Genomic DNA, 16178 nt, shown 5'->3' with positions numbered 1-16178 from the left:
GCTGATGGCTCAGAGCCTGGAGCCTGTTTCCGATTCTGTGTCTCCCTCTCTCTCTGCCCCTCCCCCGTTCATGTTCTGTCTCTCTCTGTGCCAAAAATAAATAAACGTTGAAAAAAAAATTTAAAAAAAAAAAAAAAGGACGGAGCATTTCTATGAAGGGAACAGCATTTGCAAAGGGTAGAAAGGGGTTGTAGTTCCCCAGGAGCAAAAGATGGCTGGAGCCTAGTGGACAGAAAGGAGAGTGGAAGGAAATAAGAACAGGGAGGTACTCAAGGGCCAGATCATCTAGGGCCTTGCAGGTCACGGTGAGGGCCGTGGGTTTTATTCAGAATGTTTTGGGACGCCACTGAGGAGATTTTAAAAGATGGCTCAGTCTTCCATATTTTAAATTTGAATGGCCAATCTGGCCAGAGGAACCAGTTTGGGAGAAATCATAGAAGTCCAGGCGAGGGCTAATGGTCTATTACCTGGAATATTGGCAGCTTCATGAAGCCTGCTTGACCTCCCCCAGCTCTGCCTTGGTCCTTAAAGCCCCCTCCCTCCCCAACACCTCAGGTGACTCTGGTTATGCATTAGCACTGTTTGCATCATTTTTAACAACCCTCCCACCGCCCAAGTCCTTGACTCAGAACCATATCTTATTCAATCTTCGAATTGCCCACAAAACTTATTTCTGTGCCTCCCATCTTGATACATGTTCCATAAATATTTGTGAAATGAGTTCATACACCACAGTGGCCTCAGCAGTCACAGTGCCTCGGAATCACCTGAGGAAATTCAAAATGTGGGTGCCAGGCCACACCTCCAGAGATTCTGATTCACGTGGTTTGGTGTTATTTGTTGTAAAAACTCCCAGATGATTCTGGTGCACGTTGGAGTAGAGGGCCAGGGTGATTCTGGGTGGTCTTACCTGGGAGTGTCATGCTCACCCTACCCCTTTAATTTTTTTTTCAACGTTTTATTTATTTTTGAGAGACAGAGACAGAGCACAAGTGGGGGAGGGGCAGAGAGAGAGGGAGACACAGAATCCGAAACAGGCTCCAGCTGTCAGCACAGAGCCTGACACTGGGCTCAAACTCAGGAACCGTGAGATCATGACCTGAGCTGAAGTCAGATGCTTAACCGATTGAGCCACCCAGGCACCCCTCACCCTACCTCTTTAAATGCCTATATGTTTTCCTTTTCCCCATGAATGTTGAAGGCATGATAGAAGTGCCCTGGTTATCTGCCCTTTAAAGTTCTTCAAAATAATGAATGCAGAGTCTACTGTATTGGGGTAGTTGGCCATAGGGCACTCCGATATTACTGATCCAGGGTATGCTATCAACCAGGTGTCCTTTGGAAGGAGAAGATAGATGACTTTTTTTCACTAGACTTCCAGAATTTGACCAGCATATTTGTTTTACCAGCTATGGACCCTGAAAACACCAAAGCAATGAAAGGGTTAAACATGGCTCCATCAAACGCAGAACTCAGAAAGTCTGGCAGTGGTGTCTTTGTGCAGTTGTTTTGGTTTCCGAAGGGGAAAGTCTTTATTTAACTCCACATAATGTGTATATAATAATATAATTTTAAGGCACCTGCTTCAAAATAGAAACTGGGATGTTGGAGATAATAACAATAAACAAAAATTAAACTAAACCGGGCTCAGTGCCCAGGAAGACTACCAAGATTCCAAGAACTGGGCAAAGAAAAAGCTAATGGGGAGAACAAGGCAGCAGTGGTTGGAGTTGTAACTGCCTCCGTGAAAAATGATCGCTCTGTAGCGGGATCTTTGTTAGCAGTTCTGTGGGGCATTTGTCATGTGGGTGGGGTTCCTGCCCTTCTCATTTCAGTGACAGACTTCCAGTGGAACTTGCTTTTTCTAAAATGTCAATCCTCAGCATGCCAGTAATTACAGGGACCCTGCATTGTGTTTGAGTTTTTATAATGCTGTAAACCACTTGGAAATAAATGGACCAGAAGTAAAAATAGGAGTTCATAACAACTTTAAAGTTAGAAGGGAAACCCTCATGTTTCCCAGGATGCCTAAATGTCGTGTGATTTACATAAACAAAGGAGGAAATCCTCTTTGTGTGTTTAGGGGTGTGTGTCTAATACAGGAACCCGTGTTTTCCTGTTATTGAAACGTATTCTTTAATCTTTTAAGCACATTTTAGGACCTGCATGTATTCCAGGTGTCTTGTTTCCTCTAACATGAAAACTGAAGAGCAGGGCATGGCTATCAGAGAGACCTATTAGATCCCATAGGAGGCACACAAAATAAACGGATAGACAGAGCCCTGGGCAGACTGCTACTATTGCCTGAATTTAGTTCAGGGAATGATTATTCCTAAGAGGACTTAGCAGACTTATTCGTGGAGCTGTAAGCCAGGCAGACTGTGTGTGAACAGAAGACTGTAAAATTTCCTCTGATCACGGGTGTTAAGGGGATGATGACTTTTTAACCATGAAAGTAAACGTAATTGGCATGAAATGTTCAGAAGCTTTTAGCCAAATATAACTGAAATAATGGGTAATAAACCTAAGCATTATTTGAAATTGTTTTTTAAGTGTTTGCTAAATCCTGGTTTGGAGCAAAGGGGAAAGATTGTACCGAGGTCATAAAAACAGGTCGTTAGTCCTGGAACCATGCAGTTCTTGCCAAACGTAAAGGCAAGATGCCCACATTTCATTCCGCTCTTGGTCCCTGGGTTCCTGCTTTAACGCCCGCAGATACTGCAACTGCCCTGAACTCTAGTGTGCGTGAAGGAGGGTCCTTCTTACCAGGAACTGTGACCACAGTAGATGCCTGCTGTCCTTCATCCCTCAAGGATTCTTTTTGCCATCCAATGACCATCCACAGGGTTATATGGAAATACAGGATCTGCAGGGCTGTTTGAAACAAAGAAAGAATGTGCCACTGCTGCACAGTCGTCCTAGGATTGCATTCATGACAAGTAGTACTTTCCACTTCTCCTAGTTCCCTTACTAGCATCGTTTCTGTTAAATTTTACAACTCGTACAGCCAGGCCTCGGGAGGAGCTTTTACGTTAAGCCCTTTTATAACACTCAATTACGTCTCCACCCTTGAGGCTCTAAGTCACGAAATAAGCAGATGTGGAAATATCCAGAGTGACTCTCTCCTAGCGGCCGGTGCTTGACCTCCGTCTGAGAGGTGATGCTGTCCATTCTCGGCATGGAAGGGGCAAAGGAAGAACTGACTAAGGCTGGAAGGAGGAACTGTCTCGGTCCTGCAGGTGTGGAAGCCTCAGGAATGTGGGGCAGGCGGGTATGTGAATGCCAAATGCAGGCATAAAGAGATGCAAGCTAGATTCAAACTGGACAATATTTTAAAGCCAAATAATGTTTTAAATATTCCCTCTCTTACCATGGAAGCCCGGTATGTTTACATTCAAATACCACGCTAGGTATATACATTGCAGTTCACTAGGGGAGCCAGTAACATCCACTTCCTTTAAAATCCAGCCTTTCCTAGTGACCTCTCCCTGACACCTGTCAACGCTGTATGCTTCTTTCCGTGCAGTTGGTCACCATGTTCTTGTAGCCTCCATTAAAAGTGCCCGGTGTTACCTGATTGAGGCGTGTTCAGTTTGAATGAATGAAGACAGAAATGAAGCAACCCTTAAAATTATAATTATTCTGCAATCGCTTGAGAGTAGAGACTAGAACTTCTGTTTCTTTTGAGTTCACCCCTCATCAGAGGCATATGTATTCAGGGGCTCTTGGGTAGCTGTCAGTTGCGTGTCTGACTTTTGATCTCAGCTCAGGTAATGAACCCAGGGTTGTGGGATCAGGCCCCACATCGGGCTCTGCACTGAGCAAGGAGCCTGCTTGAGATTCTCTCTCTCCCTCTGCCCCTCTCCCCCCTCACTTTCTCTCTCTCTCTCTTAGAAAATAAAAGGCACATGTATTCATATTCTGTGTGTTTTTGTGTGTGTACACATGTAAATCTAAGATGAAAACCAACCAACCTGCACACCCACTAATCTGAGTGGTTTCTCTTGGCAGTGACAAACAAGAAACCCACACAGGCGTCCATCACGAAGGTCAAACAGTTTGAAGGCTCCACGTCATTCGTGCGGAGGTCACAGTGGATGCTTGAGCAGCTTCGCCAGGTTAATGGCATCGATCCTAATCGGGTGAGTGAATGTCTGGTGTTGAGCGAAGGTGGTCTCTTCACACGATGACTCCCTCGCTGACCTTGGCAGTGGTGGTGGTTGTCTGAGTCCTCTTTAGCGAAGCTATTTCTCTGTTTCAGTTACGTGGCTAAGACTTTCTTATTTCTATGCCCTTCTTATGGGGAACTCTAAGTCTTTTCATCATGTGTGATGAAGAAACGTAAGGGGATGCACGCTGAAGAAGTGCTGGCTCCTGTAGTAGGTTTATCAGCCAAGTACAAAGAGCAGAGTTCAGATATCATGTCCATGGTTACCAATACGAAAAACCCATGTTCATCAAAGCTTCATGTATCTCGTTATATCACCAGTGATGAGATTTATTAGCCGAGCAAGCAAATAAATAGGTGGCACCTTACAAATTATGTATTAGGATTCTATTGGATTTAATATGAGAAACATTTTAAGGTAGAGCTGTTTATTTAAGTACCTTCCCTTTTGTTCACACATACTCACTGTATAAAACCTCGGTAATGAGGAGGAATAAAATGTAAATTGTCACTATATGCTAAAATAATAAGGGAGAATCTTTTCCTTACCAAAGGTTAGGGGCAAGATTCATGGGTTTCACTGCCAAGAACGTGACCTTTTCCGGGTCATCGGGAAGGCAGTATCTAGTCTAAATTGTGCCAGGTCAATGTGTAGTAAGCTGTTGGGGCTTCTGTGAGCGTAGCTTCCTAAGGACATCTATAAATACTCCAAGATTTGGGGTTTGCTTGATAAACAGAGAAAGGTGAACTTTCTTTCCATGCACCTGGGTGCTAATAAAGATGAGCCTTGTGATTAAGACCAAAGTTTTGAAAGGCGTTTCAGCTTTTGTGAGCCTTTTGTCAGGGGTATGCTGGAAGCCGCAGTTTTTCTAGATTGAGATCGACACTCATTTCACCGTCTTTTCCAGGATTCTGCAGAATTTGATCTGTTGTTTGAAAACGCATTTGACCAGTGGGTGGCCAGCACAGCTTCAGAAAAATGCACCTTCTTCCAGATCCTCCACCATACCTGCCAGAGGTACCTCACGGACAGGAAGCCCGAGTTTATTAACTGCCAGTCCAAACTCATGGGAGGTGAGTGGACATTCGTACGGCTTTGGCCACCCCGTTTCCTCAGACTCGCTTTCACGTGAAAAGGTAGGTGTCGGCAACATGATTAAAGGCAAAAAAAGAATCAGGATACTCAGAGCTGGACAGCATGAAGACCAGTCTAGGGAGTTCATTGTATGCTAAATCTAGACCCAGTGGAATGTTTTCATTCTTAACCAAATCTGGTCTTTGCGGAAGAATTAGCCACTTAGCTAAGATTAGTTATGCTATAAGAACAAACCTGTCCCCTCATTAGGAAAACCTTTCGGTTTGGGTTTCTTGACTACCATTTCTATAAATTCATTGCAGAGCGCCGTTTTCTAGGCTGCTTTTTCCTATTATGTCTCAAGATATTCTCCAAATATTAACATGTAGATTCTGACACATATAATCTCTTTCTTTCAAATAGCAGCTAGTCTCACGTTTATTCCTCGAATATCACACAAAGGGGAGTTAGGCTGAGCACTGTAAGCCAGCCTTAAGGGGTGAGTACCAGTGTTGGCAACTTAATGAGAAACATTTAGAGGGTGCTTAACACATTTCTTTTAGGTGGCATTGCTTTTTAGGGAATTGAAACTGTGCTAAAAATATTCTCAAAAAGCCTTGCCAGTCACTCTGGGAGCTGAGGAAGGAAGTTTATATCATTGCTCTCTTCACTGACCTGTTCTCCGGGTTTTGAAGAAAAAAGTTTTTTGTGCCCCAACTTTATCTTAATCAAATGTCAAATGAAGGTCACGTCATAGACACTACGTCTCCTCCTCAGGCTGTACGTATCTTTCATATGAACACGGCTCAGAACCCATTAGTCTGGCCACACACCTAACGTGTGCATACTGCCATTCTGCCCTTGGTCTGCTAGATGTCGTGGGGGAAGATCTCAAACAGTGAGTTGCTTACGTCATAAGAACCTAGAAAGGTCTTCCTTAGGCGTTGATGCAGTATTCTATTATAGCTTCTCCATTTAGTCCTAGAAAAATATCAGAGGTGATGAGTAGTGCCTATTTTCTTCAAAGCGGCCCCATCCTGTGTACAGAAGTAAAAACTGTGAGATGTGGATGTTGAAAGACAACATGTGACGCTGACCTCTTACTGTTTAGAAAATAGAATGAGATACTGCTCTCATGTCTAGGCCACCAGTACTCTTCACGTGAATCCCACCTGCAAAGCCCAGCTTTAACAGATGTGGCATGTGAGAGTGCCCTGGGTTCATGGCCACAGATGACTGAGTTTTTCAGTGACTGGAGAATTGACCGGGAAATCCCAGCTTTCCCTCATTCTTCACTGGGTAGGATTTTCTCTGCTATCCTAGAATCATATTGGTTTCTTGATGTCAAGTTCCTACTAGGAAGAATTTTTCCATCGGGGTCCGTATGGTCAGTAGATGCCTGGATAGCACTTAGGCAGAGTCTCCTCTGAAAATAATGTGACATTATGGGTTTGACATTTCTGTTGCCCTTGGAGATAGACTCCCCTCACACATTCCACTTCTGCTCGTTCCGTCCTGAGAGCAGAGTGGCCAGAAGCAGAAGCGGTGCCATGGGAACTACCACATTTCCTCAGAAGGGAAATGTGAGGCGGAAGCAGGAGGGCCACAGCCGCACTCCCTCCACTGTCCTTGCAAGAGAAACGAGTCTCGTCCTTCCTGCTAAGGTTGAGGGGAGCTTTGGTAGCTCTTCTCTGCCTCTTCTCACTAGGTGGTCCCTCCTCTCTGTTGCCTCTCTGAGGCTCTCATTTCTTCTCTCGATACAGTTCCTTTCATGCAGGCATGCATTCATTCATTCATCCATTCCTGGTTCATCATCCGATTATACAACAAGTAAGCATTAAGTACCTGCTACGTGCTGTACTATGTGCTGGTCACTGTGCTCTGTCCTAGATATAGAAAATCGTTTGGTTCCTTAATGGACCCCAGTTTCACCACCCATGTTCCAGACTGGCAGATCCCTAACAGCCTTTCTGTAAGCCCTTCATTACCTTCTTGAATGTCCTCAGACCTTCCGACACAGTCCCACTCAGCTGCTTCTGTCAGTCATTGGCTCAGCCCTTCAGAGGTCTTCCAGTGCCCTGTGGATCCCAAAGTCTGTAGAGTTGAGACAGGAATCCATATATCCAATGTTAAATTGTTGTGTGTTGAATAAAGCTGCAGATTGATTTCCTGTAGTAAGAAGAAGACTAAGTGAATGAGACCAAGTGCCAGAACTGGCTCTGCCTTTTGAGACCGTCGACCTCACTTTTCGCTGGTATCTTGTCTTCCTTAGACCTCACTTTTCGCTGGTGTGACTTGTGGAGGTTGGATTAGATATCTACAGTCCACTTCAGTTTTAATATTTAGAGAATCGATAATGCTTAAGTTACAGCTTTATTGTGTAGATTAATCACTTCTTAATTACAAGGCAAATAAAAGACTTGGCACAGTTAAATATTGACAGGTCTTAGATTCCTAAGGAAGGCAAAAAAGTTTGAGTTAAGCACATGTAATTTGTTGGCAGCACATAGATCCTTCACGCGTGCACCTCGTCTTCTTGTTGCTTGTCCTTGGTAACAGCCGTACCAACATACCCTAGTTAATTAGCATACCAATTAGTCTTCCTTTCTGCCACTTACCACAGTTCAGACTTAAAAAGTGCATAGTTCTTGGGTCACAACATTCTGACCCCTTTAACTTTCGGGATACCTACCCTATCTTCAGCAGATGAAATCGGTTTCAATTCCACAGTATCCTTTGGTCTGTCCTCACCGTATGGGTCACACATCCTAGAACCGGTTGTTATCAGAACTGTGAAATGTCACAGATTTTGTGATTTTAAAGAACTAATACCAGCGTTGGTATGCTGCCCTACACCAGATTGTTTACATATGTTATCTCATTTAGCCTTTTACAGTAGCTTTTGGAAATCAAATTTATTATCTCTACTTTACAGAAAAGGAAAGAGGATCAGAGAGATCATCAAATAGCTTGCCAGGGGTCATATAGCTAGTAAGTGGCAGAGGTGAGATTCAAACACAGGCCTCTCCACTCTAAATTTATCTTCCCCAGGGCCACTGAGTGCCATACCCCTGGGGACACAGTGACATTGTCTTTTCTATGAATGGTGCCCCTGAAGTTATGTAGGAATTTGGAGAAAATAATTAGCCAGCACATCCCTAGGTTTTAACAAAGGGAGATAAGAGGAGAGGGCCAGAGATTATAGATACTTTTAACTCTTTTCCTTGTCTTATCGTTGGTATGCGATTAAGATAGGAAGTCTTAAGCTTTTTTTTTCCCCCCTCTTGGTCCTAAGAATGATGGAGTTATCAGGGATCTTTAAAACCACCTTGCTCTTTGGTTGTTTTTGATTTCGGTTTTGTTCATCTGATATTATTCATGTTTCAACATAATAAAGAGATGAACTATTTTGGTGGCTGGGAAGGATGATGGAGCTCTGGCCACTCCCTGGACCTCTCAGGTACTCTGCATCTGGCCTAACCCTGGCATTGGGAAAGCTGAGGACCAGTGATTTTGAATCACGTTACTGAGGTCCCAGTACTGGAAGCAAGTCCGCCTGACTCCCACTGAACCGCACATTCTTTAATACCAGTTCAGACAGGATCATCATTTTAAATATCTACAATTCCATGCAGTTCTTCTCTGTAGTTACTGATGGTATATACCCCACATGACCATGTTTTTCTCTTTCCCTCGGGGAAAATCAGTTACACAGAGACGGATTCTTTGACATGGTTGAAACTCTCTCCTGCAAACGTGATATTCCATCTCCAGAGGACGGACTGGGAAGCTTTGATCTTCTGATGCTGGTTACAGAACCCAGGAGACACATGTACAGTCTGTAGGGCTGAGTGAAGGCCCTCATAAACGGAAAGAGGGCAGGATGCTCTAAGCAGGTGTGAAGAGGGGAAGCATTGGTTTCTTCTCTTGCCTCTGTCAGCATCTTGGCAGCCATCCTCTCTTCCCTGGATAGTAGGAAGACCTGGAAGCTGGAACCAAGTCCTCCAGGCTTGGTCATTCCTAACTTCCACTCTACCTCTCATTTAATTCATTAAAGGTTGGTCACCTTTCAAAGATAACAAAACCATTCATTTAGTTGCTGGATCCCTAAGCTACCAAGAAACCTAGATTTAACCAGACCGAAGGCGGAGGCATGAAGCCAGTCTTTCTACTAAAATATGACATGGCATCATGAATGAAAGGGGCCCTGAAAGTGAACCTCGGGTTCATTTCTGAGATGCTAGATTTTTTGGTCTCTCTCTCTGTTTATCGTAGGCAGAGATGATACACTGTTATGTGTGTGGTAACACATTTGCACTTCAAAGATGCCTCCAAGGTGTTAATCATATGTGTAGAACTTTGGATTCCAAAGGAGAGACTTCCTTTCAGCTAATTCATTTCGAAGAAACGTGGTCTGCTCCCAAATAGTAGTATCAGTGTAGACAGTGGGAATGTCATATTAAGTCAAGGTCCCATGGGGAACTTTGTTGTATCGCTTTCTTTATTTTCCTTCGTAAATCCCACATGGCTCTCCATTGCTCTTTTATTTACTCCGACCTTTCGTAGCGATTACTATCACCCTATTCTTATGCCTAATGCTGTGGACTATGGAAATCTGTAGTGGTATTGAACAACTTCTGTGCTAGAACCACAACGTAGATTCTTTGCAAACCTGTTTTCTTCAATAAGTGTTATAAATTACTTTCTGGAAAAAAATGATTTATTCTTCAAGGCAAGCTTCTGTACAGACTGAAGCACGTCCTAGCATTTTCTTGAACTCAACCCAAACAGCCTTGGCTAACCCACACAATTACCTCTTGTTCTTTCACCTGTTTTGTATGGCTCCTTCTTCAGTGGACCCTCCTATGCGGTTTGCAGCCAAATTTCGCATGTGTCCTCGTTGATTTCACAAGCATTCACTCAGCACCGCCTATCTGTCAGGCACTGAGCTAGCTGGAGAGACCCAACAACAACGTAGATACCTTGCTGACTTTGCTTACTGTTCTGGGGAGACAACAGGTGTAAATAGATAATAAACAGTTCAATAACACCAAGGTGATTGCTGAGCTGCATTGTAAAGGATGGATAGCAGTTGCCAGCCAGACAGGGGCAGGGTGAAATGAGCTCTCTCTTACTGCAACAGTTAATCTAGAGAGTTTCATTCCAATGTTGGCTATGTTCAGATTTTGGAATGTGGCAGATTGTTTTTCCACAAAGCAGCCTATTTTGAAATGCCGTATATTTTCATCATCACCAAAGTAAATTTCTTAAGTGTTGCCTTCCTATGCACAGCCCTTCAAATGATGGTATCAAGCCCGGACTTCTGAGCTCTATTAGAATTCCAGGGACACAGATGTCTCTGATGTCTCCTTCATAGCAGGCTTGCCCTCATTTCCCTTGCTGATTGGTATGCTAAAGGAAACACCTAATGGCTTTACGCTGGATTCCCCTGGGATGGAAAAGACTCTCAGGGTTTGAAGTGTGACTTTGCATTGTACTTTTCTTCCAGATAATGCAGGGTCATCCCTGGGTGAAGGTTGTGAATATTTCACCTTGCAAGTGCTCTAGGCACGGGCATATGTAAGGTGGAATAACAAGTAACTTCTTAAAAGAGCACATGGGTACCTCGTAATGGTGTTTTAATGGGAAAAACAGTGATCAATATGGTCATTCTTTCTTTTTTAATTTGTTTTAAGATCATTTATTTTGAGGGAGAGAGAGACAGTATGAGCGGGCAGACAGAGAATCCCAAGCAGGTTCTGCATTGTCAGCACAGAGCCCAACACAGGGCTCAAACTCGCGAAACCATAAGATCATGACCTGAGCTGAAACCGAGAGTCGGACGCTTAACCAACTGAGCCACCCAGGTGCCCCACTATGGTCATTCTTAATCCCAATATATTAATATACTACTTCAAGGGAATCTGTAACATTTGCCATAATTCTTATATTTCTTCTCTATGATGGGATGTTTTCTGCCACTGAATAATGGCTCTGTGGGATGTGAACCTCGCGCTCCTACACATGCTCCAGCCAGCGCCACATTACAATGAATTGTTTCTTTCTCAAGACTAGATTAATGTGTAATTTTGCCCCACTGCTTCAGCCTTAATATGCTGGGGGATACACACACATACACGCATACATTAGAGATTATCATTCGTGTACCAAGTTAAATTGTGTTAAAACCACCATATTGCTGCTGCTTAATGCCACCACCCGGATGCGGAACAGAGGAGACAGCCAGGCTGTTCAGTGACACACTGTTGTGACAGCGATAAAGTGTTCCTTATAGTTCTTTAAATCAACAGGAATCCCTGTCAGAGTTCCTTCAGTGGCTTTCTTTGTCACTGTTGAAGAAATACAAAATAACAAACTTCACTTCTCCTCTGCCCTGGCCCAAACAAGGAAAATGATTTATAAGGAGCATGCCCCGGATCCACAGCTCTTAAGGAATGGAGTTAGTGCCTCCATCAAGGCCTGTCCCTCATTCCCCATCCATTCAATGCAGGCCATGACTTTCAAGTCACTTAATAAGCACATCTTTTCCTTATATTGATTCAGCTAAGTAGAAGACGAGATCGTGCCGATTTAACAAGGTATTTATGACCGAATTTAAAATTCTGTTTGAAAGATCTCTGTAAATGACTGTTAATTATATCAATCCTGTACACACACAGATTTATCAACCAGTCTTCCATTACTCCATCCTCCTCATTTTCCTAGACAGCATGGTATTTCATCAGAGACTCAGCTTATAGACACTTTTTTGGAGAGAGTAAGAAACTAAGACTAGAAACAAAAAAAAAATGCATCAATAAAAATAACAGTACAAATAGTTTTTTAAAAAATGTTTAACATTTATTTATTGCTGAGACACAGAGAGAGACAGAGCATGAGCAGGGGAGGGGCAGAAAGAGAGAAGGAGATATAGAATCTGAAGCAGGCTCCAGGCTCTGAGCTGTCAGCACAAAACCTGATGCGGGGCTCAAACCCACGAACCACAAGATCATGACATGAGCCAAAGTCAGACGCTCAACCGACTGAGCCACCCAGGCACCACAACAGTACCAATATTTAAATTATACAGTTGGGAAAGCCCAGCTAGGGTTTTCTATTTGTTTTGGTTATTGAGATCCTACCACTGTAACTATTGTATCAAACAAGTTAGATGTTCATGATGCTACATGAATCACAGACGTAACCATCCGACATTGGCTAAGCACCATTAGGAGCAGGACATTCTAGCAGAAGCCCTGAGAGGTTTCTGGATCTGGATCTTTTATGTATTTATTGTTTCAATTTAGGACAACATTGCCAGTTATTATGTTGGGTGATTTATGAGCTTTCTCATATTTTCTGAGTGGGTCATTCAACCTCATCTTGTTCCCAGGAGGTAAATCAAAAGCAGATGTTTTTATTTTAAGTGAGAACATTGAAGTAACCAAGGACTCCTTCCTTAGGTTCTATGCAATTCTGTGCATGATGTTACAAATGACTAGTAACTAAAGAAAAACTAAAGAAAAACTGGGTCACAGATGTGATTTTCTTGTTTTTCATCACTCTTTGCCTGTAAGCAACACTCAGACACACAGTGAATCAGCTGGTGGGCTGTGGTCAGTCTTCCTGAGCCAAGAGTGACTTCATGTATTACATGCTTTTGAATCATGCGTCTCCATCAAAATCTTGAACCAAACCAAGGGTGCGATCCAAGGTATCATTTACTAGCTTGACAAGGATCATAAACATATTTTGTCTATCCCATGGTTAAATAACCTGCAGTGGATTAGAGCCATTCTTACTTTCAGAATCAACCAGAGGTCACATCTACACAACTTGATGTAGTAATAGAGCACAATAGAGCAGACTCCATTCATTTATCCCTGTCTTTGGTGGCATCACGCATTAACTTTGCAACTTCCTGTAAGCCACTTAACTTACACTCAACCTCTCTATGCTCTTCTGTATCGTGAAGAGTAACAGAGACCTTGAAGGAATGGTGTGAGGATTAAAATGAACTTTAAAATGGTCAACCAAACGGGGTTTTTGCAAAGTACCAGGACATGTCTGAATAGTCTATGAGAAAAAAAAAAAAAAAAAAACCTTGGAAATTGTGATTTGTGTATTCATAATATTACATGATTTCTTTTGTGATATTTATCAAAAGCCCTTTCTTATGAAAGAAGCAAGGACATTTTCTTGTGCTTTCCTAATCCACGTTGGCCCAAAGAATAGCAAAAAAAAAATAGCAATTTCTTTGTTCCAAGTGGGAATGAGCTGAGCTATGTTATGGACATTTCAAATGCCTGGAGTGCTAAGTTGTTTGCCATGGTTTATCAAATGCTGAATGTGTTGCATTTTATGTCTGACATTTATAGAGTGCATATGTGACTGCTGACTTACCAAAACAACGATGTTTAAAATAGCGAGTAATGCTGTGCCAGAGATCAGGGCAAATAATTCAGATCCTCCTGTAGGAAAGAAAAAACCTGAAACATGTTTTCTGAACTTTATAAGAGAATAGAAATATTCCTTTTCCACCAGTATATTGTTAGCCTAAAATAGTTCTTTGAGTCCAATTCTCTTTCTCCAGCCAAAAAGGGGGATACGTGAATCAGATGTAAAATTATTTAATAGCGTTAGACAAGAAGTGGTATTTCTGAAACAGACCTAAAAAGTGTGCTACATGATGCCCATACTTTCAGATTTAAAGACGAGTGCCAGTCACTTTTCTATGTAAGAACAGTTTTTGAGTCTTCATATCCAGTATCACCATAATTTCATACAAGAAAGTTTACTTTAACATGAAAAGATTAAAAGAACACACTCTCCAGAAATAAAGAACTACTCCTTAAACTAGAACCGTCTACCTTTAGGAAAACCTTAGCACATTGTTCTTACTTACCTTGCTTCCCATAGACCAATGAAAACTCCCCTCAGCTGGCATTCAAAAGTTGTTGCCTTGCTGTAAGGTAGACATGTCAGGTACTAAGACTAACATGGGATTTTAGTGAAGAGAAGCTGAAATTCAGTAACTGGCCTGACTCTAAGAATGATCATTTCATGATTGCTAAATTCATCCCTCCTTCTGGGGATACGCCTCAGGGCACACACCTTGTGGACAGCAGATCAGAATGTCATCTTCAAGGCTCAAGGCCATCGTCCTATTTCATTCCTGGAATAAAGGTGAGGAGCTTCTGCATAGTACCTGGGAAAAACTCTACAGGAAATTGACATTTCTCAAACCTGCAGTGAAGAGGTAAATGGAATGGCTTTCTCCCCCCAGCCCACATTATATCCTAAGTTTCTAAAAAGTTCTGCCTTGTTTCTGATCACTAAAGTAAATCTAAATCACTAGATTTAGCAAAGGCAGTTACCGGAAATTTAGACACTGGTGTAAATCTGCAGTTAGAGATTTCAGACCACCCGCTCCTCACCCTTTTGCTTGCAATGTGCCTACCCAAGATTAGATTCAGTAGATGTTCTGCAAGAAGCAAGAGCACTAGGGTTGCCTGATTTAGGAAACAAAAATAGAAGATGCTCATTCAATATGAATTTCAGATAAACAGTGGGTACTTTTTTTGGATCAGTATGTCCCAAATATTGCATGCATGTCCTATATTTTATCTGGCAACCTTCACGGGTATGGACCACCCCCCATCCCCTCAGTTTCTGGCCACCATAACAAATATGGAAAACAGAATAAGTCAGAATAAGTTTATTGCAGTGGAGACACATAAACTTTAAGATGGCCAGTTATTAGGACTTGAAGACAATTTGAAATGGAGCTCTCCCTCAAAGGGATTATGTTAGGTTAGCCATTCAGATATACAAACAGAAAAATATGAGCAGACTGCTAAAGAAGGACTATTAGAAGAACTTAGAGGAAGTCTGACTTATTGTGGCTCTTCTCCAGAGAATAATACTATAAAAATGCAAATTATAATTACTGGTAAGTATAGAAATTCCACTAAAGCACTTCTATAACCAAACATGAGATTCCTGGATAATTTTGCCTAGGGAAGAAAGGCCAGTCATCAATCTGAATGTCTTTGGCTTGATTTTAAAGAGTTGGTTTGCTGTCAAGAATAAAAGGAGCCTGCCATAGACTTTTGGAAGCACCCAGCAGAACAAAGGCTCCCACTGATGGAGAAGAGCAAAAAGCTCTACTGTCTCAAGAGTCAGACGTAGAATAAAGAAGTGTAACAGGAAGCTACTACTTATGAAAGTTAGCCTCCTCTCTGACCAGTCTAATGGTTTTCTGACTGGTCTGTCAAAGATCCCTTGACAAACCCTGTGGCTTGCCTACAAGTTCTGGCTCCCCTTTATCCATCATGCTGCCTGTCTGTAGCCCTCGCTCATTGTCAAGTATACAAGCATGCAGAGTGACCTGGCTTCACCGTTGGTTGGTTTGGTTTTTGTTCCAGCCCTATATGAGTATGGCATCCAAAGGTGATGCTGCTGTAGGTTCTATGAGCCATTCAGTGGGTCATATCTGTGAAAAGGGAAGAATATGTTTCACAACTTTCTAACTATGACAGCACATAAAGCATAAGCATGTCAATTACAATATATGACTGACAGTAAAGCAAGAAAATAAGCATATCATTATATTGGGGTAAAAACACATGTTTGGCGGGGGGGAATGAGGACAAGTCTTTCTTGGCTTAGGGATTTATTTCCTCTGACAAACATTTGAGTGGTTAAACTGTGAGGTGACAGTGTGTGTGTGCATGTGTGCTCACACACACGTGTGCACATGCATTTGAGACTCAGTGGATACTATTAGTGGGAAAGAAACTATTTGCTTTTATTTAAATTAGTGGCCCATGCCAAAATGTCAGTAAGGAAGATTCAGAGTGTTTCTGAGTTTAGATGTCTGAGCAGAAACTGATTTTTTATATTTTGAGAAAATGTAAAAGTAATTATCATAAT

General features: G+C 42.3%; 1 protein-coding gene across 5 annotated transcripts in view; it reads left to right on the top strand.

The window, feature by feature from the left end:
• The window catches only part of STXBP6 (syntaxin binding protein 6), a 250429-nt gene that overhangs the window by 193899 nt on the left and 40352 nt on the right, over positions 1–16178 (top strand). For all 5 annotated transcript variants that reach the window (XM_023255615.2, XM_006932794.4, XM_045059740.1 and 2 more), the window contains 2 exons: positions 4012–4142; positions 5077–5242. In XM_023255615.2, coding sequence (XP_023111383.1) covers positions 4012–4142; positions 5077–5242 — 297 coding nt within the window. The remainder of the gene's footprint in view (positions 1–4011; positions 4143–5076; positions 5243–16178) is intronic.

This window comes from Felis catus, chromosome B3, assembly GCF_018350175.1.
Source record: "Felis catus isolate Fca126 chromosome B3, F.catus_Fca126_mat1.0, whole genome shotgun sequence".
In the NCBI taxonomy this organism is placed as follows: Eukaryota; Metazoa; Chordata; class Mammalia; order Carnivora; family Felidae; genus Felis; species Felis catus.
Note: the sequence above shows the minus strand (reverse complement) of the source record. Positions and strands in the feature narration are given on the sequence as shown.